At 38.1% G+C, this 22,704-nt stretch overlaps 1 protein-coding gene across 2 annotated transcripts in view; it reads left to right on the forward strand.

Annotated features, from left to right (window-relative positions):
• TMOD3 (tropomodulin 3) overlaps nucleotides 1-22,704 on the forward strand; it is a gene marked incomplete at both ends in the record, with an annotated part of 39,047 nt that overhangs the window by 15,015 nt on the left and 1,328 nt on the right. The window contains 6 exons of one of the 2 annotated variants that reach the window (XM_084240437.1): nucleotides 7,293-7,450; nucleotides 8,724-8,816; nucleotides 10,783-10,913; nucleotides 12,861-12,968; nucleotides 16,327-16,470; nucleotides 19,021-19,165. In XM_084240437.1, the coding sequence (XP_084096563.1) occupies nucleotides 7,293-7,450; nucleotides 8,724-8,816; nucleotides 10,783-10,913; nucleotides 12,861-12,968; nucleotides 16,327-16,470; nucleotides 19,021-19,165 (779 nt within the window). The remainder of the gene's footprint in view (nucleotides 1-7,292; nucleotides 7,451-8,723; nucleotides 8,817-10,782; nucleotides 10,914-12,860; nucleotides 12,969-16,326; nucleotides 16,471-19,020; nucleotides 19,166-22,704) is intronic. The other variant, XM_084240438.1, reaches the window with a different exon arrangement.

Consider the following 22,704-nt stretch of genomic DNA (forward strand, 5'->3'; position numbering starts at 1 on the left):
AAAAAAGAAATTCACTTTACCATGAATATAAGTATTTATTTCTGAACTTGAAATTCTGTCGCATTGTCTTTCCTTACACACCTTAACAGTATCAGTATTATAGTAATTCTGTAAAATAAGTTTAGAAATCAGAAGTGTGAGTCTTTCAGCTTTGCTCTTGTTCAAGATTATTTAACCGTTCTGGGTCCCTTGGATTTCCATGTGAATTTTAGCAAGACTTTTGTCACTTTCTTCAGAAAAGTCAGCTGAGATTTTGAAAAGGATTGCTTTAAAGTATGTAAATCAATTTGGAGAGAGTCCCTTGAGTTTTGTATTCATAATTCTAAATTTCATTTCTGCCTAGAATATCCTTTCTCACTAAATTAATTTCTTTTTATATATTTTTTTAAATTTTTTTTTTATAGAGGCATGTTTTTATTTATTTATTTTATTTGTTTGTTTGTTTTGTTTTTACATGCACTGGGTACAGTCAGAAGCGCGGGAGGGTGAGAGAATTCACCAGAGCCAGAGTGGGGAGCAGAGCAGGCAGAAGGACCGAAGTACACTGCTGAGGGGAGCAGCGGGCGGCAGGAGAGGTCTGCGCGCCATGTGGGACCCTCCTCTGGTGGCCGGGGAGCAGCCAGGGATCGAACCGGCGCCGCAGAGGCCGCGGGCAGCTTCGCAACCCAGCGCTCAACCGCTGCGCCACCGGGGAGGCCCTAAATTAATTTCTTTACTAGATTTTTTATATATATGCATTAAAAATAATTTTGGGCCTCCCCTGGTGGCACAGACAGTTGAGCACCGTGCTGTGAAGCTGTCTGCAGCCTCTGCAGCATGGGTTTGATCCCAGCCAGCCGGCCGGCGAGGATCCTACATAGCGCAGCAGATCTCTCCTGTCGCGCCTGCTGCTCCTCTCAGCAGTGTTTTTTGTCAGTCTGCCTGTTCTATTCCCCATTCTGTCTCTGGTGAATCCTCTCACCCTCCCACGCATTTGGCCTATACCCCGGTTCTTGTATAAATAAATAAATAAATCTTAAAAAAATAGTTTTGTATATTAGTGTTAAATTAACCATGAAGAAATATGAAGTTATTATTTTTTGTACTGTTAAAAACACGGTATCGTTTAGGCTAAATACCTCTGTAATAAAAATCTCTATGAACAGAGAAATTATCTTTTTTTTTTTTTTTTTTTTAAAGATTTATTTATTTATTTATTTATTTATTTATTTATTTATTTATTTATTTATTTATACAAGCACTGGGTACAGTCAGAGGCGCGGGAGGGTGAGAGAATTCACCAGAGCCAGAGCGGGGAGCAGAGCAGGCGGAAGGACCGAAGTACACTGCTGAGGGGAGCAGCGAGCGGCAGGAGAGGTCTGCTCGCCATGTGGGACCCTCCTCCGGTGGCCGGGGAGCAGCCGGGGATCGAACCGGCACTGCAGAGGCTGCGGGCAGCTTCGCAACCCAGCGCTCAACCGCTGCGCCACGGGGGAGGCCCAAGAGAAATTATCTTAAAGGAGGTGATGCCAAACTGTTTCAGGAGAGGTGCCAAACTGTTTCAGAGCTATTATGAAATAGAGCTTAATTCCATGTTACAGAATTTCCATAAGCCCTTAGAAATTTTGTTGTGTTTTGCTTTATTTTTCAGCTCAGATCCACTTTGTATTTCTAAGTCTTAGTAAAAGTTTATGTATGGGGAAAAATTAGATATGAATAGTGCTTCAATGGAATGTAGATGAGGATTATAAAAATAAATATTTTAGACCTTCATAATTTTTTTAGATTGCATTGGTCCCTCAAGTAAGACATTGGCAGCTATTTGATAGCGTGTGTAGTTGTTTTATTAAGTGAATACCATAATCTTGGCCTCCCTGGTGGCCTAGGGGTTAAGTCTCAGTGCTATCACTGCTATGGCCTGAGTTTGATCCCCGCCTGGCAGCTAACCCATAGATAGCACAGCTCTTATCTCAGACGCTGCTCCCCTTAATAGTGTGTTTCAGTAGATCCATCTGTTCTGCTCCCCACTCTGTCTCTGGTGAATGCTTTCACTCCCACCTTTGGCTTCCACCCCAATTCTTCTACACAAAATAAAAACATTTTTTTTTAAAAAGTGAATACCATAATCTAATGGTTCTTAACCGTGGCTGCTATGCATTAGAATACTTAGAGAGCCTTTTAAAAAATCCATCTGTTCCAACAAGCACACTAAGCCAATTAAATCAGAAATATTTAAAGTTCCCCATGTGTCCAGTGTTCACCCAACACTTAGGACCACTATTATAGATAGTTGAAAATTCAGGTGAGATTGAACTCAGGAAAGTGAAATGGCATTTATTTATTTATTTTTCTTTTTAAAGAATTGTTTTATTTATGCATCCAAGAACTGGGGTATAGGCCAGAGGTAGGGGGCGAGGTGAGAGGATTCACCAGAAACAGTGGGGAGCAGAACAGACAGATTGACTGAAATACACCTCTGAGGGGAGCAGCGGGCGAGACAGGAGAAGTCTGCTGCGCCACACATGGGCTAGCTCCCTGGCCTGGGACTAAACTCCTGCTGCAGTGTCTGCCTGCTAGATTCATTGTGCTGAGACTTAACCTCTTGGGCCACCAGGGAGACTCTGAAATGGCATTTAAAGGCAGGCTACTTTATTTGTAATCTCAACTACTGTGAAACCACTATGGAATTAACAGGATGTAATGTTTGGATTTGCCTTTGCCTGTAAGCCAATAGTTAAAAAGATTACTTAATAATTACCAGAACTGCAGAATCTGGTACTAAGAAAATCAGTTATGTATACCATCAGACAGATAGGCATTTGAGGGGATAAGTTTTCCTGCTAATGTTAAATTTGAAATCTGTTGGGCCTCCCCAGTGGCGCAGCAATTGAATGCTGGGCTGCGAAGCTGCCTGCAGCCTCTGCAGCACCAGTTCGATCCCAGGCTGCCAACGAGGGTCCCACAGGGCACACAGACCTCTCCTGCCGTGCCCGCTGCTCCCCTCAGCTGTGTATTTCAACAGTCTGCCTGTTCTGTTCCCTGCTCTGGCTCTGGTGAATTCTCTCACCCTCCGGCTCTTCTGACTGTACCCAGTGCTTGTATAAATAAATAAATAAATCTTTAAAAAATTTTTTTGAAATCTGTTGATTTATTGGAAGAAGCACAGAAGTACTGGGTAAAGTGTTCAGAAACCAGGGTATTAGGTTAGATTATACAAAATGAGGTAGTTAGACTGGAAGTCATTGTGAAAGTATTCATTCAGCAATGTGAACCGTGTACTTGGTGCTAGCAAGGGTGCAGGGATGAGCAGAACATAGACTATACCCTGGAAAAGTTCCCACAAAACATGCACAATGCGTAACTCTGACCATAGTGTAGTGTTTAGGGAATTAAGAGAGTGTGGAAGTGGTCATTTGGTTCAATATTGGGACAAATTCCTTCTTACTGGCATAACCCATCTCTGAACCAGACTGGAAATGCCAAGTGCTTTCTCTCCTCGTCATCCTTGCTGCTGGAGCATGAACATGTGGCCCAATGCTGATGGTGAGGCGAGAGAGGGAATCTCCTGTACAGTTTTTCTTATAAAAGTTGACATTTGGGAAAGTGCCTTTCCTTCCTGTCCTGAATTTTTGTGAATTTTTAATTTATTAAGGCCATCTGGAGACTGATGGCTTGAGAACAAAGGCCTGCATCTGGTTACAGCCAAAGCAAAATAGAGCCTGGATCCTTGATGCTAACATTGAGTGGCTAACTAATCCAACCACAAACCTGTCTGTTTATTGAGATAACAGAAATACTTCTTGTTTGAACCTTTTCTGTGTTTAAGTGTGGTCTGTGGTCAATAGTATCAGCATCACATGAGAGGTTGATTAGAAATACATAATCTCAGATCCCACGTCATACCTGTTGCATCCTAATCTGCACTTTAATAAGATCATCACATGAATAAAATGCACATTAAAGATTGAGAAGCACCAATTTAAACAACCTTTTTGTGGGTATTTTGTTACACGCAGTTTTAAAACATCCTTACTAGTATATATACATTGTGGATTGACCAAGTACCATTTTTAAAATAAGGAAACCGGAATGACATCTGATCAGATTTAGTAAGTTACGAGAGACTATTATTCTCACCACATTCACTATAGCAATCAAAATAAGCAGCACAGGCTATATGATCATAGTTTTTGTAAACCTGCCAGAGAGCTTAAGGACACAAACCTGAATGATTCCAGAAAGGGACAAACCCTCTGTAAGGGAAGTGCTCCATTCCTCTCCTGACTGAAATGTAGGGAAAAGGAAGAAACCACCATAGAGAGAAGGAAAAATCAGCTCAATTTCTAACAAACTTTTTATTAACCATGTATGGGCTGGCATGTTAGAGTCCAGAGGAGGCCTACATTAGTGCTGTCTACTAAGAATTTCTACAGTGATGGAAATGTTCAATATCTGTGTGAGCCAATATGGTGGCCACCACAGATGTGGCTATCAAGCACTTGAAATGTCCCTAAGATGATTGAGGAACTGAATTTTTAAAATTTTAATAATTAAAATTTAAATCGTTACATGTGGTTTTAGTGGCTAATATTGGACAGCATGGCCCTAGAGACAGAGTGACTGCTCTTAACCCCCCCCACCCCACCCCCAGTTCTTTTCTATAGATCTTCATTTAGTATTAAGGATTTTATCCAAGAACAGAGACAATGGCACAGAGCTGAGAAAATTCCCGAGACATAGGTTTTCAGTTTAGGAAGATTGAGGGAGAGACAGGAGAGTGGAGAGAAACCATTTCTAGGCCATCCCCAACTTCTCTGAGTATAGAGCAGACAAGTCAAGAGTGGGACAGGAAGTTCTGCTGGGCTTCAAAAGCAGGGGATAGGACTGAAAAACAACGAGAGTTCTCCAACTACCTGGAACACTGGAGGCCAAGGCTATACAGCAAGAGAAATCTCACACTTCACAGTTCAAAACTAGGTAGTCAGGAGATCTCTAGAACTTCACTTAGGTTTCTCATCTCAGGCCTTGCTGCAGAGAAAGTCCTGGTCCTCTCCTCCTCAAAATGCTTGAAGCCACTGGAGGAACTAAATCAAACTAAAGTTGCAACAAAGCCCAGATTTAGCTCAGCTGTAAAGTATTTTGATTCAGCCCTGCCTAACAGCATGCTCCATTTTTTTTTTTTTATAGAGGCATGTTTTTATTTGTTTGTTTTGTTTGTTTATACAAGCACTGGGTGCAGTCAGAAGCGCAGGAGGGTGAGAAAATTCACCAGAGCCAGAGCGGGAGGCAGAGCAGGCAGAAGGACTGAAGTACACTGCTGAGGGGAGCAGTGGGCGGCAGGAGAGGTCTGCGCGCCATGTGGGACCCTCCTCCTGTGGCCCGGGAGACCCTGGGGTTCGAACTGGCGCTGCAGAGGCCGCGGGCAGCTTCGCAACCCAGCGCTCAACCGCTGCGCCACTGGGGAGGCCCGGAATGCTCCATTTTCTGAAGAAAAATTTCTCTTCTCTGCTATACCTTTATATTTTTTTAAGTATTTATTTATTTATTTATGCACAGAAGAACTGGGGTGTAAGCCAGAGGTGCAGGGGGTGAGAGGATTCACCAGAGACAGAGTGGGGAACAGAACAGGCAAATTGACTGAAATACACTGCTGGGGGAGCAGCAGAGGAGACAGGAGAGGTCTGCTACACTGTGTGGGTTAGCTCCCTGGCTGGGGATTGAATTCACGCCTCAGCGGTGATAGCATGATAGCATTGAGACTTAACCCCATGCCACCAGGGAGGCCCTCTGTTATACTTTTATACAGAATGCCAGCAAGTAAAGATCTTAAAACACGTGTGATGTACGAGTCAAGGAAGTAAAGTCAGTGGAAGACCTGCAGAGAATCCAGATACTGGGTTATCAGTGAGGGACTTTTACTATGACAAAAATGCCGAAGAATCTGCTGGACAAAGATATACAGCATGTATGAAAAGGTGCAGAATTTTGGCAGATATGGAAACTATTTTTTAAAAAAGAACCAAACAGAAGTACTAAAAATGTATATGATCAGAAATTTAAATCCTTTATATGGTTTAGAAGACAATACCTTGGCAAGCTTGGCCAGAGTCATAGAAGTAGTCCGCATCCTGGAAGAATTCCTTATGGCTATGCTTATTAATATTTACCTTGAACAAGAAATATGTAACACATTGCCCCGATAATAAGCACACAAACATTTATTTTAATAGAGTACTGTACAGATACATTGGGTTGCATATTTTCATAAATTTCCCTAGTAGTTTTCTAATAGGAAGAAAATATTGACACTTTTCTGAATCTATATATGGGTTTTTCTAGGCCACTTATTAGAATTTTCTCCTGTCTTGGGAGAGAAACCAAAGTCAGTCTTGGTAAACCATCCCCACCATGTATGAGTATATCTTGTTTGGTCAGCTTGTGCTATAGTTAATATCGTTATCATTTTCCATTGTCTTATTTTCTATCATGCATTGAACATGTGATGATAAGATATTTATCACTTAATAAAGCCTTCAGGTTTCCAGAATAATTAGTTTCTTACCAGGTAACCTTGATAGTATCCATTGATGCTTACAACTGGAGTGGTGATCAAAAGTTTCAGAATATCACTCAGGAAACATGGAAATTACTTTGCAGTCAGAACTTGAATTTCTGGGATCATAATTGCCTCTGACATCCCCCAAATGACTGTAATGCTTTGTTGCTTAACAATATGAAAATAGATTATTTATTCTTATTTTATAGAACTTTTTGTTTATTTCTTCTTTTTTTTTTATTATTTTAGAGTAACACTCAAAAAAACCAGCCAATTTTGGGGCCTCCCTGATAGTGCAGGGGTTAAAGTCTCAACGCTGCCAAGCTATCACCAGTCACTGTGCCATGAGTTCAATCCCCAGCCAGGGAGCTAACCCACATGGTACAGCAGACCTCTCCTGTCTCTCCCGCTGCTTCCTTCAGCAGTGTGTTTCAGTAGATCCGCCTGTTCTGCTCCCCACTCTGTCTCTGGTGAATCCTCTCACTCCCCGCCCCACCTCTGCCTTATACCCCAGCTCTTGCATGAATGCATAAATGAAAATAAATCTTTTTTTAAAAGCCAATTTTCAGTTCCACCAATGGCAAAATTTATTTATTTTTTTTTCATCTATTTGTACCACCAAAGTATTGCCCTGGGAACTTATAAATACATGTTAAAGATAAAACAGACCTTTTTTATCAAAAACATTGACTTTTTCCTTTAGCTTCAATTGTACATACTTTAAATAATTTTTGCTTGAAAAATGAGTTAGTTGTAGTAATAATGGAATTAACAAACTGCTTTATTTTACAGGAAAAATATTCATCCCTAAACAGAAACCTGTACAGACTTTCACAGAAGAAAAAGTATCTCTTGATCCAGAATTAGAAGAAGCTTTGACAAGTGCTTCTGATACAGAATTGTGTGACCTTGCAGGTATAAACTAAATCAAGTTAATTTGTGAATGAATGTGGAGGGGAAGGGTATACCAGCACATGTACATTGTACAAATGCTTCCTTTGCCTAACAAAGAATTATTGAATTAGCAACCACATATATGGCTTTGTATTTTTACACTAAAAATCTTGACATAATGGATTTCATTTACTTAAATTCTTTCAGTCGTGAAATCTTTTCCCATGTTCCCATATTTGAAAATCTTTATAAAAATCTTTCATCAGCTGGTGCCCAGCTAGAAGCAGTTTCATTTTGAGTACTGAAAGAGTCTCTAAGGTCCACGGCATTCTTATTTTATCAGAATCCCTGGAGATTGTAACTGGAAAGCAGATGAAGCAGCCAGTCCTGAACTGTTCTCACTGCTTTACCAACTTACTGAAGTATATGGAACATTCCCAACCGTCCTGTTATTTTCATTATTCCCAGTTTCTCATTTGGGCCAGTGACCTCCCCCACTTACCTGCAAACACACCCATTTCCCAGATAGAGAAACTGCATAGGGTTATCTTGGTACCAAGTAGCCCCAAGAGCTAATATGTTTGGATGGAGCAGGATGATTTTTATAAACGTTGCATTCATTAAAGTGGAATGGGTAACTTCTTTATTTATGCAAGAGGGAATCAAAAACATCAATAAATTATTTCCTAAGTGTCATCTTTTGAGGGAAGTTATTTTAATCTTAGATATGAGAACTCAGATATACTTTTAGTATTCTACTCCTAGCTAACATATGAATTTGAGTGTTAACAAATGTAAAAATAGCAAAGATTAAGTTGAAAACCCACGTTTATCTCACAGCAAGACTGAGCATTTTGATTTTCTCTCTTAACCACCAGAGGGCGCTAAGCGTAGATTTATATTTAGGTTTAAGCTGACTCCAACTGTGTGTTTGAATTCAGAAATATGGGGGGAATCTAACTTCAAAAAGTGGAGGGAAATAAAGTGTTGATGAGAAAGAGATTTAGGTGATTTTTAAATCACTCTCCTTGGTTTTTTTTTTGCAAAGTATGTGTATAATTGAGAAGGAAAATGTTCAGAGGATATTCACATCTTCACATATCCTCAAGAAAATACCTAAGTTGATCTCTTCTGAATGCTGTGTATGTTCATATGTGTTTAGTATTTGAAGGGAACAGGTACTCTTAGAATTTATTGAATGAATAAGCCGTATTGTCTCAAATTTTTGGTTGTAAAATTAATTCTTTGTTTAAAATGATGAAAATAAAATAATTTCTTTTTTCTATATTTATAGCTATTCTTGGGATGCACAATTTAATAACGAATTCACAGTTCTGTAGTATAGTGGGAAGTAGCAGTAATGGTGTGGACCAAGAACATTTTTCAAGTGAGTACTTATATACTTTGTGAATTTTAATCCTTTCTGAATATGTTTTGCTATCTTCTTGTATCAAGTTCATTTTATACATGCCAAATGATATGTATATGTATTTGAAACTTGATTGCAGTTGTTGACATTGAAAGCCGCTGGAAATAAAATGTTAACTACTGTCTGCTAGATATGTCAACTAATGTAATAGGAACCACTGTTACTGTTACCTCATTTAATAATACTAATAATAAGCAGTATAAAAGCTGGTCAACTTGCTTTACGTTGATATTTTATTTTCAGTGTGAATGATTTTCAAGAAATCTGCAACTTAATGTTCTATTTAATGAATGTTCTGTAATTTGGCCCTTTTCTATATTTATTTTTTACTTATTAGTGTAGAGATGTTCATAGCATACATAATAGAATATACCCACCATCGAGCTTCAGCTATTTTCAACATTTTGCCAGCTTGTTTCATCCATCATCCCTCCCTACCCTTTCCACTTTTTTTCCTGGACTGTTTTAAATTCTGTTCATTTGGTATTACGTCACCCACCTATAAACATTTCCGAAAGTATCTTTCACAAATAAGTATTTCTTTTAACATAGCTGCATACCATTACTATCCAGTTCATCTACAGATTTACACTGTTATCTCAAAAACATCCTTTCCCTATTTGTTCAAATCAGGATCCAGTTAAGGGCCACACTTTGCATCTGGTTATCTGTCTTTTTAGTTCATGTTCATTTTATAATAGTTATCCATGACTCCTCTTTCCCTCTTTGTTCATTCCAGTTGTTGCTTGAAGAAACTGGGTGGTTTGTTGGGTAGAATTTTCTACATTCTGTATTTGACTGATTGCAGTCTCATGGTGTCATATTGATTTTTTTTCTCTCTCATGTTTCTATAAATTGTTAGTTCTAGAGGTGTGATCAGGTTCAGTTCTGTTCATCTGTTGGTAAGAATGCTGGTAAGGCCTCCCTGGTGGCCTAAGGGTTAAGTCTCAGAGCTATCACCGGTACTGCCTGAGTTCTATCCCCGGCCAGGGAAGTAAGCCACATATGGCACAGCAGCGCTCTCCTATCTCGCCAGGTGCAAGGATTCACCAGAGACAGAGTGGGGAGCAGAACAGGAGGATCCACTGAAACACACTGCTGTGGGAGAGGAGACAGGAGAGGTCTAGCCAGGGATCGAACTCATGCTGCAGCGGCTGGTGATAGCTTGACAGTGCTGAGACTTTAACTCTTGTGCCACTAGGGAGGCCCTTACACGCCAATGCTTGTATGCATAAATAAATAAATAAATAAATAAATAAATAAATAAATAAATAAATAATTTTTTTTTTTTTTTATAAAAAGAATGCTTCCTAGGTGGTGATTATTATCTCAGTAGCTCTTTTGTGCATGTATTCTCCCTCTGTCTCACCATTCCCTATCCCTATTCGTATTATTAGAGAGTCCTCCGCCGATTGCCATTGTGTAGTGTCCTCCATGGGAGTAAGATATACTGTGTCCTGCCATCACCTTACTCTCCATAGTGATGCTGTATTTCTTGAAGTCTGTGATTCTTACAGATGTCACATTAATTGCTAGTCAAATCTTAACATGTGAAGAGCAGTTAAATTTTATCTTACTAAAACTTTGTCTTCAACAATAAATGGGATCATCAAATATGTGTTATCAAATATATTTTAGTAAACAGATCCTATACACCGAAGCAGTGAAAATACTCTTTTTTAAAGGTTGATACTTTGGAAAACAAATTAAATATTGAATTATGTCTGGCATTTATATTCAATACAGTTTTACTTCATTGTTTTAAATAGTGTCAACAATTAAGGATCTTTTTGGAAATGTAGAGAAGAAACTTTTAAGTTAGTTCTCTTGAGAGTGTGTATGTGTGTCTTACCAAGTTAATATATGTATCCAGTGTAGAAGTATCAACCTATGAAACTCTTGTTCTTTTCATTTATTACTGTAGATGTGGTAAAAGGTGAAAAGATTCTCCCAGTATTTGATGAGCCACCAAATCCAACTAACGTTGAAGAGAGTTTAAAGAGAATTAAAGAAAATGATGTTCGTCTTGTTGAAGTTAATTTGAATAATATAAAGGTAGGCATGGTAGCAAACAAAACATTTTGAATTGCTTTGAGTAGGTTGGATTTAGGATGACAGCTGGGTAATTTTGATACAGTCTAGTTCTTTCTGCTTAAAGGTAAAGTTTTGCCTCTAACAGTACTAATACATACTCCCTCATATTTTCGAAACTAAAGCTTTACAGTATTTTTCTGACTTGCTTTCTAAAGAGTATCACATTCTGTCAGAATAAATCTCTCTCACTTCCAAAGTACTGCCTTCTTTTAAGAGCATTTAGTCTTTGGGTTTTGTTTTTTAAATCACATTTCTTGGGATGTAACATATATAATAAAGCTCTCCCTTTTTAATGTGTACGTCTATGAGTTTTGACAAATCTTACCATTGTACATGTAGAACATGTCATACCCTTTTGTCATTCTCTGCCTCAAACTCTAGCCCCTGACAGCCACTAATCTGTTTTCTTTCCCTATCATTTTTGCCTTCTGTAAATGTCATGTAAGTGGATTGTATTGTATATAACCTTTTTTGAGCCCAGCTTCCTTTACTTAAGATAATGCATTTGAGATATTTCTCAATTGTTGCTGCTTGTGCCTAGACAGTTATGTGTCTCTTAACAACAGGAGTACACTCAGAGAAATGCATTGTTAGGCGATTTTGTTGTTCAAATATCACACAAACCTAGGTGTATAGCCTTCTACACACCTCATCTATAAGGCATAGCCTTTGCGACCACCGTCATATATGCAGTACATCGTTGACCAAAACATCAATAAGCAACACATGTCTAGAGTTTGTTCCTCTGTGTTATTGAGTAGTATTTGATTATATGGATATGCTACAATTGGATTGTCCATTTGTGAGTTGCTAGACATATGGCTGCTTCCAATTTGGGATAATTATGATTAGAGTCACTTTACACATTCACATGTAGGTTTTTGTGGGAACATTTTTTTAATTAATTATTTTTTAAAAATTTTTACATCATTGTTCATTTTTAAATAATGTTTGCTTCCCTCTGACTCAGGGGTAGTCCCCATAGAATTTCCTTCCTCAAGGCACCCGTGCACCATCACCTCAGTCCTCTGTGCTCCTCCTCCCTCCGATCCCTCTCCTGCCTCCTCTCCTTCAGGATGTCTCTGATTTATAATTGTCTTTTTGTTTTTGTTTTGTGTAGTTATTATTATTTTCCCCTTGGGAACATGTTTTTATTTCTCTTAGGTATGCACATAAAAGTCAGCTTTCTGGAATCTGACTTGGTTATTAGAAATTCAAATTGTCATAACTTACCTGATTTGGGATGGAGGAAGCATCTGAAAATTACGAGAACTGAGGGAATGAGATCTCTGTGGGTATTCCTGTCATCGGAGGAGAGAAAGCCTTGGAAAAAGCTAATATCCTTAGTTGATCATTAGTCTTCTTAATTTTTAAAAATTTCAGTCCTGATACTTGTCTGTCTCTCAGTCAGCAGCAATGAACTAAACCAGGCCACAGAGTTGATGTCTGGGTTCTCAAGGAAGAAATTAATACCTTCTCTATCTTGCTACATTTCAAATATTGTAGAGTTAATTTCTCTTACTATCTTGTAACTTAAAGTGACTGAGATAGTTTGTCATCTGCTTAGGAACCAGGACTCCCTCATATCTTTCTTTAGAAAAGTTGATCTGTTTTGAATGGGCAAAGGTTGACTTCTTTCTTATAAGTACAGATAGAACAGTGAGAGTTTCTTTAACATGAACAATGGCGAAATGGTGATATACTCTGTCCTAGGTCAACAGTTTGTCCAAATGTACCATAATGGAGAAGTCAAATAGATTTGTGGGAGGCTGAATTGTTTTCATTTGTAGACTGTTGTGTGTTTATATAACTTCTGAGTAATGCAGAAAGGTAAGAATATATTTGATTAATGGATAGAATTTTCTGAAAACTAAAATTTAATAATGTTTTACATTATTGTCTTTCAAGAATATCCCAATTCCAACCCTAAAAGATTTTGCAAAGGCTTTGGAAACCAACACACATGTGAAACATTTCAGTCTTGCAGCTACCCGGAGCAATGACCCTGTTGCTGTTGTAAGTAAGCTGTTATTAATAATATCAAAATTATGACTACTTACAGAGCTGGCTAAACTGTGATTTTATAAATAGGTTTACTCCCTTTTTTTCAATTGCTAAGCAGCAATTGAACTTAGATAATACATTATTTACTACTGTTTTATTTTTATTCCTGTGTTTCCTTGCTTTGTATTTATAAAAACATAAAGGGGGCCATGCCAAAAATGCTGTTCTGTCACTCAAGTTTTTACTCAACAATTATATCTTAGAGGTCTTTTCATGTAAAATTTATATCATTCTTCTAATAGTTCCTGAAGTTTCCATTTCTGGATCTATAGGGTTGTATTTTTGTTAAGTGCTTTTTCTGTATCTGTTGAGATGATTAGGTGTTTTTTGGCCTTTGTTTTTGGTTCTAAGGTATGAAATGTTTGCTTGAGTATAGATTCGTATCTCTTCATTGTGTGTCACCATACCCTCCCCACTGCCAAAGTACTAATAATCCTTTACCACAATCCATCAGGCCCCTTCTCTCCTCCTAGTTAATCTCACTTCTGCTATCAGAATCCGAGGGTTTGTTTCATCTGTTCCTTTGCTTTGTTTCTTTATATTCCACTTACGAGTGAGATCATCCAGTACTTGTTTTTCTCCTTCTAACTTAATTCATTTACCATAATCCCCAACAGTTCTATCCATATTGTCATAAATGGCAAGATTTCATCATTTTTTTATAACTGAGTAGTATTCCAATGTGTATAGATACACCACATCTTCTTTACTGAATCATCTGACATTAGGCCCTTAGGTTGTTTCCGTATCTTGGCTATTACAAATAGTGCTGCATTGAGCATAAGAAAGCATATATCTTTTGAATTAGTGTTTTATATTTTTTAGACAGGTACCCAGAAGTAGAATTGCTGGATCATATAATAGATCTATTTTTAACTTTTTGAGGAATCTCCCTACTGTCTTTTATCAGTTTTTATTCCCACCAGCAGTGCACAAGGTGGTTGTTGTTGTTTTTTTTTTTCTTTTTTAAAAGATTTATTTATTTATTTATATAAGCACTGGGTACAGTCAGAAGCGCGGGAGGGTGAGAAAATTCACGAGAGCCAGAGTGGGAAGCAGAGCAGGCAGAAGGACCCAAGTACACTGCTGAAGGGAGCAGCGGGTGGCAGGAGAGGTCTGCATGCCATGTGGGACCCTCCTCCGGTGGCCGGGGAGCAGCCAGGGATCAAACCGGCGCCGCAGAAGCTGCGGGCAGCTTCACAACCCAGCACTCAACCGCTGCGCCACCAGGGAGGCCCAAGGTTGTTTTTTTTTCTCTACACCTCACCAACGCTTGTTCCTGCTCTTTTTGACATAGGCTATTCTCACAGGTGTGAGGTGGTATCTCATGTTTTGATTTGTGTTTCTGTCTTTTATTCTATTAAAATGATGTAATACATTGATTAATTTTTATGTATTAAGTCAACCTTGCATTCCTGGGTAAATTGCACTTGGTTGTGGTATGACCCTTTTTCTTTCCTTGGTGTTGAGGATCTCACTCCCTTTATTCTCTGGACATTCCGTCTCTGGTCCCTGCACTGGTTCCTCCTCATCTCTCCAACATTTAAGCATTCACGTGGCCCTGGACCCAATCCTCCTTTGCCTCTTTTCTCTATCTACACTCTTTTGCTGGGTGGTCTCATTCTGTTTCATCGCTGTATGTTATCTGTTTCTGCTAACTGGACTCATGTCCAGCTACCAATTAATTGCTTTACTTGGAACTCTAACAACCATCTAAAATCTAAGTGCTGCGCCTCCCTGGTGGTGCAAGGGGTTAAGCACTGCACTCTGAAGCAATCCACAGCCTCTGCAGCATGAGTTCGATCCCCTGCTGGCCAGAGAGAAACCCACATCGTGAAGCAGAACTCTCCTGTCTCGCACGCTGCTCCCCTCAGCAGTGTCTTTCAGTCAATCTGCCTGTTCTGGCCCCTGCTCTGTCTCTCGTGAATCCCCTCAACCCCCTGTATCTCTGTCCTGTACCCCAGCTCTTGTATGCATAAATAAATAAATCTTTTAAAAAAATTAAAAAAATAAAATCTAAGTGCTGACTTAGATCTCATATCTGCTTTTACTTTCCTTTTTTTTTTTTTTTAAAGATTTATTTTTATTTATGCATATAAGAACTGGGGTGTTGAACAGAGGTGCGTGGGTTGAGAAGATTCACAAGAGACAGAGTGGGGAGCAGAACAGAGAGATCTACTGAAATAGGATGCTGAAGGGAGCAGCAGGTAAGACAGGAGAGGTCTTTTGGGCCGTGTGGGTCAGCTCCCTGGCCGGCTGCAGTTGTTGGTGATAGCTTGACAGTGCTGTCTTTAACCCCTGCACCACCAGGGAGACCCGTATGTTTTATTTTTTTAAATGTAGAACTGTACTTATCAAATAAAAAGCACTCAGTAGTATTGAATACATGTATGTACAGGTAGATGCAAAGAATCTGTTCCATTTCACATAACCAGTCATCTGATAAAAAATGTGTAGATACCCAAGTTCTATTATCCTTGCTCCCATTTCCATTTCTTTAACTTGGTGTTTAGTCTTACCCATATTTTCTGGAGTTTGAACTTTTTTTTTAGTACTCTGAGCTGTTCTATATAAACTCATACTCCTCCTCCCAACCACCTCTTCTCTCTCACTGTCTATCTTTATCTTTTTCCCGGCCTCTTTGTCTCATTCTCTCTCATCTCTTCCCTATGTTGTCACTTGCAGTTTTCCGTTAACTAATCTATATGGTGTTTATTAAGCACTGTGTCAAATGCCTGGCACTACCATATCCTGAGAGAAATTTAATGAAAGCAGATTAAAGAAATAGCCTTTTAGCAGATTGAAGACATACTTTTCCTTGTTTAATATTTACTTAGCCCCTTATTCTCTATAGTAATTGTATTCTTGCAGGTCTATTTATCTAATGTTTCTGGCCTTCTGCCTTAGGCATTCCTTTTGTTCCCTGCCTTGAAATTAGTTCATAATTTACTCTTACTTTGACTTTGCAAAGCCCAGCTGCATCAGGACAGGTTATCTAAAAAGACATTGATAAAGTTAGTCCTAAACAGAAACTGAAAGACACAGGAAAAAGCAATATGAAGTAGAAATGAAAGAACATAAAGTGAGTAAGAGTAAAAAATGTTGCCAACAAGGAATTACATGTAACAAAAAAAATCCAAAGATTTGGACAGGGAACACATAAATACATGTGAGACCTGTGGAGTAGTGTTTCAAGTTAAAACAATCCAACAAGAATTAAGGCATTATGTTGATTAATGTATTCATTTCTGGCATGTATGGACTGTAATAGGGGCTGTCAAATATTAATCTCTAACTGTTTAATTTCTAGGCTTTTGCAGATATGTTGAAAGTGAACAAAAATTTGAAAAGCTTAAATATGGAGTCCAACTTTATTACAGGAGTTGGGGTTCTTGCACTGATTGATGCTTTAAGAGATAATGAAACCCTGGCAGAGCTCAAGATTGACAATCAGGTCAGTGTGCTACAGCAGTAACTTTGAGGAAACAATAACCCACACTGCTTTGGGAGGCTTGGGGGCTCAGGAGGTGGCTGGGAAAATGCTTTTGAGGTCCCTTTGGTAAGGTAGAGGCCTGAGAACAGGTGAAAGGTGGGGCGTCCAGAATATTAATGTGTAGGAAAGTGTGTAAAAGCAGCTCTCCTTCAATCATTTTAAGAGAATTTAGATGACTGGCTTATTTAAAAAATAATTTTTGTAAGTATACTTGGTTTTATAACGTTATATAGGTTTTATCTGACATCTGTATACACTGCTTCTTGATCACCACCACAAGTCTAGTTTCCATTCATCTCCTTACAGTTGACCCATTTTACTAACTCTTTCACCTACTCTCCAACCCCCTTCCCTTGTGGTAACCCTCAGCCTGTTCTCTGTATCAAGAATTTGTCTCTGTTTTGTTTGTTCACTTAATTTCTCTCTTTGTCTTCCACATTAAGTGAAATCATGCAACTCTTATCTTTGATTTAATTCACTTAGCATGAAACACTCAAGGTCCATCTATGTTGTCACTAATGGCAAAATTTCCTTTTTTTAATGATAAATGAATAGTGTTCCTGTGTGTATATAAAATATCTTCTTTATCCATTTATCTGTAGATGGGCACTTATCATTTTCATATCTTGGATATTGTGAATTGTGCTGTAATGAACATATAAAGGTGCATGTACCTTTTTGAATTAGTGTTTTTGTATTCTTTGGATTAAAAACCCAGAAGTAAAACAGCTGGGTTAAATGGTAGTTTATTCTTAATTTTTCTTTCAATTGAGATAACATTGGCTTATGACATTGTAATATTTTTAAACTTTTGAGGAATCTCCATACAGTTTTCCATAGTGGCTGCACTAACATACCTTCTCACCAACAGTGTATGCAGGTTCCCCTGTCTCCACATCCTCACCAACAATTTCTCACCTAGCAATTTTGAACTAGTTCTTACAGGTGGCAGTCCATCCTCAAATTTTCAGCTCTTTATTGGAAAGATCCACATCATGAACTTTTTGTGTCTGTAGCATGTAACAGCCCCAAACATGTAATAGATGAATAGTTGTTTTTTTTTTTTAAAGATTTATTTATACGAGAATTGGGGTACAGGCCAGAGGTGCAGGAGAGTAAGAGAATTCACCAGAGACAGAGCGGGGAGCAGAACAGGCAGATTGACTGAAATACACTGCTCAGGGGAGCAGCATGCGAAACGTGAGAGGTCTGCCTTGCCAGATGGGAATCTCCCTGGCCAGCCAGGAATCTAACCCACACTGCAGAGGCTGCAGACAGCCTCACAGCACCCGCGCTTAACCTGTCATGCCACCAGGGAGGCCCAGTAGATGAATAGGTTGAATGAAAAAATAGAAGGCTACGTATGTAGTCTTCTGTATGGCTGAATGCAGTGCTGATGCCATGTGATAATGTGGGGTCACCCACGTCCTGGTAACTTTTCTTTAAAGAGGCAGAGAAATATACATGTTACAAATGTTTCCATTCATAGTGATAATTAATTAAAACAATATATATATTTGACTGAAATACTTCAGTTTTTTTACTTAAAAAATTACTTCAATTATTTGAAAATATATTTGTAAATGATTTCCTCAGTCCTTCAAAATAAATAAATTTTGTAGACCATGAAAGTAAAAAGGATTATATCTTAAAACTTAACTAGAATGCTATTTAACCCATGTTTTCAATTTTTGGGTGGGGATAGTCACATGCCATTCTTTTAAAGTATATAATGAAGTGGTTTTTAGTATATTCATAGAGTTGTGCAGCAATCACCACTAATTCCAGAACATTTCGTCACCCTGAAAAGAGACTCCATACCCATTTGCAGTCACTCCCTATTCACCCTCCCAGGGTCTGTCTCTATGTATTTACCTATTTTGGACAGTCCATTAAATGTAATTGTACAATGTTTTGTTTTGTTTTTTATGTTTGCTTTCTTTTACTCAACTACATGTCTGGAGGTTCATCTACACTGTAGCATATATCAGTACTTAATTTCCTTTTAAGGTTGAATGACCTGTTACCTATTTTTTAAAAGGTACATATAATGCTGCTATGACATTTATGCACAAGTTCTTAATATGATCATATTTTTCATTTCTTATGAGTATAGACCTAGAAGTGGAATCAAGTTATGTTCTCCATTTAACTTTTTGAGGAGTGGCTAAATTGTTTTCCACAGCAGCTCCACCATTCCTACCTTGATGCTAGAAGTTCCCAATTTTTCTGCTTCCTTCTGTTGTTATTGTCATTGTTATTATTATCATTACAGTTATTGTAATCAATCATCCTAGTTAAATATGAAGTGTTATGGTAATCCATACATTTTTGTCTATATGATCATATATTGAACTTTAAATTTTGCTTCTGTTATGTATTAATATATATATATTGCAAAAATTGGGAAAATTTTAAAAGCATGTGCCTGCCATGTCTTAGTCTTGACTTACCTTGAAAAGTATTTTGATCTAATTTGTAAATGCTATCCTTTATTTCTAATGAATCCAGAGGCAGCAGTTGGGGACAGCTGTAGAATTGGAAATAGCCAAGATGCTTGAGGAAAATACAAATATCCTTAAGTTTGGATATCAGTTTACACAGCAGGGACCCCGAACCAGAGCAGCTAATGCTATCACCAAAAACAACGACTTAGGTAAGACAAATGCAGTATAAAATCAAATTTTTGAATTGTGTCATTAAGGTAATATTTTGGGGAAATACTTATTTATGTTTTTTTAAACAAATCTTAACAGATTACCTGGCCTTCATTTCTAAAATTTGCCTAGCCCTTTTTTATTTTGGTTGAACTAGAGTTCTACTTAAGGGAGGTTGTGATTATTGGGTTGAGGATAAAGTAAACTTTCTGTAACAAACAAATTTTACATCTTAAAGTGAATTGTTTTTTACAACAAATGTTATAATAATAAATGCTTCCTGTAACATATATTTTGTTCTCAGTTACAAGTCACCCATTTGAACTGTTAAGGATTTTGACATTATAGAGAGTTATCTGTCCTTTTTAACAAACAGGCCTAGATGGAAATTCAACTTTATATGACAAAATATAAAAGAATTGTAGTTTTAACTCCAAGTTTGAGAGTTAGTGGTATGCAAACATTTGCTGTACTTCCTGGACTCCCTCACACGGTTGTTCCTGCGCAGTTTGTCTTCTCACTGCACATGCCCAGGCAGGAGCCTCCTGTTCTTCCATGGTTCTCGTTAAACTGCTGAGGCTTGTGGTTTCTGCTTGAACTAAATTTTCCAGCCAAGGCTGAATTAAAGAGTATGATGCTGTGGGCAAAGGGTTGAGGGAGAAATAATAAAAATGAATATAAATCTTAATAATTTTGTTTCTACATGTCACCAAAAATTGACTATTCTTTCAAGTTTTATGTTAGTTCACTCAAATATTTTTAAAGATGTATTTCACAATAATTAAAATAAGGTTTCTTAAAAGGAGTAACATTTCAAAGTGATAGTTCTTTTAAGCTTTAGTCATATTTGAGTTTGCATTTCATAAAGGTTTCTTGAGCAGGAATAAAATACAGCTTCATTCCTTTAATCCAGATCACAGTGGATTAGTTCAAATTCTTTGTGTCCTTTCATGACTGTAGTTTCCCCTAAAAGGTTTCAGCCTCTTGCTTTTTTAAAGATAAAATTGGTGTGATTTAGTGTATTGTTGGTTCCAGATGTAGTTGGCAACATTGTGCTGATTGTTTTAATATTGGTTCCTACTTTTATTTTTTTTTCTTAAAGTATTTAATTTTGCATTTTAGAAGTGTTTTTTCAAGTCTGATCGAACTTCATCAATGATTTGAGTTTTTAGAATTTTTACATTATTGACTCTAAAAATGTTAGTTTTTTTACTTAGGTAGACTTCATTGTAATAGTCCATTTTCAGACTCTCAGCTGGAGCAGAAGCCTTGTCTATCTGTTGAATCTACCTTTCTCTTAAGCTATGCCTGACCCATTAGACTTATTAAGTAAATACAAAGAAAGTATTAGAATTTGAATTCTGCCCAGTTATAATTTTCTGGTAACTAAATAGCCATAAAGTTAAGCAAGAAGTATCCTCTCTGCTTTATCTACTTAAGCTTTCCCAGGATACCACCAAGAAATGTGTAGCCCCATCCATCTCAGTCACCTGCATCCCTCCCAGCAGACAGGTGGTACCAGCTGCTATCCTGCAGTAGCAGCACAGCGAGTGCCCATATCAGCAGTGATACTGACCTTTGCAAGGCCTCAGCAGTTGCTCTGCTCTTCTGCCCAGCCTGTTGTAGCAGGTGCTTTGCCCAGGTTCCTATAAGAAGTGCTGGGTATTAGAAGGGCTATTTTGGCAGATACAGGTGAGGGAGCAGATGAAAACTGTTTCCTAGGCTGCTTTATATTGACACTAAGCAGTTGAGTAGCTGTCCATAGCAGTGTGTAATAGAAGATGAAGAGGCTGTGGTGAGAATTTGTGGTCTAACACAAAGCAGAACTGAAAGAAAACAAACAGTTGTGCTAGTAACTCTCTCGATACTTCCCACCCCATACTCTCTCATTTTGATCCAAATTAGATTTGCAGACGTGAGTCTCAGATAATGAAGTGGAAATAAGACATTCCTGGAATGACATGGATAAAAGCTCAAATTTGGAGCAACACTAAAGATGGCCTGCAGATTTTGAGGACAGATTCATAGTAGGATGTTGGGTCCAGAATAAACCAGTATCAGCAGTGTAAAAGGGGAACTGGTAGAAAACACTAACATTACATGGTAAAAGACTTAGATTTCTCTGGAGGCATTTGCAGACTTTATAGGCCCCTAAATGCATGATTGCAATGATAATTCCAAAGGACTGTTTTTATTACTCTTCTAGAAATAGAGAGAAATTGAGGTTAGGACTTATTCACAGTTGACTGATAATGTATATTGAGAGAACTTAAATCAGTAGAGTATATTTTAGAAAGAAATTACACCAGATCCAAAGAATTGTTAACAGGATCAAGCTTATTAGCGGCCTCTCATCTAACGGATGAAATAGAAATTACTACCGGCAGACAGCAGGCAGCACCAAGGGAGAAAAGAGGAGAGGGAGATGGAACTGTGCACCACCTCCTTCTCCTGAGGTGTATTCACAAAGTCTTCTGCTTGACTTTCTCAGCCTTACACTTGTATCTCTGCTTATAAATCAAGGGGGCAAGCTTAAAGACCACATTTGCTTAAATGCAATCTAATACATAGTGACTAGAAAGGGATATCAAATAACAAGACTTGAAACTTGTACTGAATCTCTTGGGCATATAATTTTTCTTCGCCCTGCCAGTGGACTATGTTACATCTTTGGTGTTCTGATTTTGTCATCTTTCCTTCTCTCATTTTCTAAGTCTCAACTATTCACTGAAGTATTCCTATCTACTTGCCATCTCTCCAGCTAAGAAGTCTCCCAGATGTAACAGCAGAGGTTGTATGGTATATTTGCAATATTTGATTGAACCTCGAGTCTCACATTACTCTCATAACACCAGCTAACTACATAATTAACTTTTGCACCTCTTTTGTTTGTTCCACTCTGTCCTATAGATCTTGTTTATAGCATGAATTTTTTTTTTTTTTAATAGCATGCCTTTTGACATCTGAAACATCCAAAGCCTGCTGTAATTCAAAATTTTCTTGGGAATGATTACCCTAAAGAATTACCCAGTTTGTCAGATATTTCTTATATTTTTTCAGAGATCCATACACATGAGTAAGTTTTCATTTGAAGACTCAAATCTCTTGATATTTTTTCCTTAATATTTCAGTAAACACACCCTGATGTCCTAGGGGTTAAATCTCACTGCTATCACTGTAGTGGCCTGGAGCTAACCCACATATGAAACAGCAGACCTCTCCTGTTTTGTCCACTGCTCCCCATAGCAGTGTATTTCAGTAGATCCACCTATTCTACTCCCCACTCTGTTTTTCAATGAATCCTCTCACCCCTCACACCTCTGGCTTACACCCCAGTTCTTCTACAAGATTAAAAAAAAAGGATATAGTCAGGGGTGTACTTATGTGGAGAAATATAAAATTTTCATGGGAATTTGATACTTCAATTTTCCTGACTTCTAATTTCTAGTTAGCACCCAATCAAAGGCTGGACAAGCCTTTACTCGCATCTCTCAAATGTCTGGCCTCCTCTATTGCAGGCCAGCACAGAAGCCAGCTG

Source organism: Talpa europaea (assembly GCF_964194135.1).
Source record: "Talpa europaea genome assembly, chromosome: 8".
In the NCBI taxonomy this organism is placed as follows: Eukaryota; Metazoa; Chordata; class Mammalia; order Eulipotyphla; family Talpidae; genus Talpa; species Talpa europaea.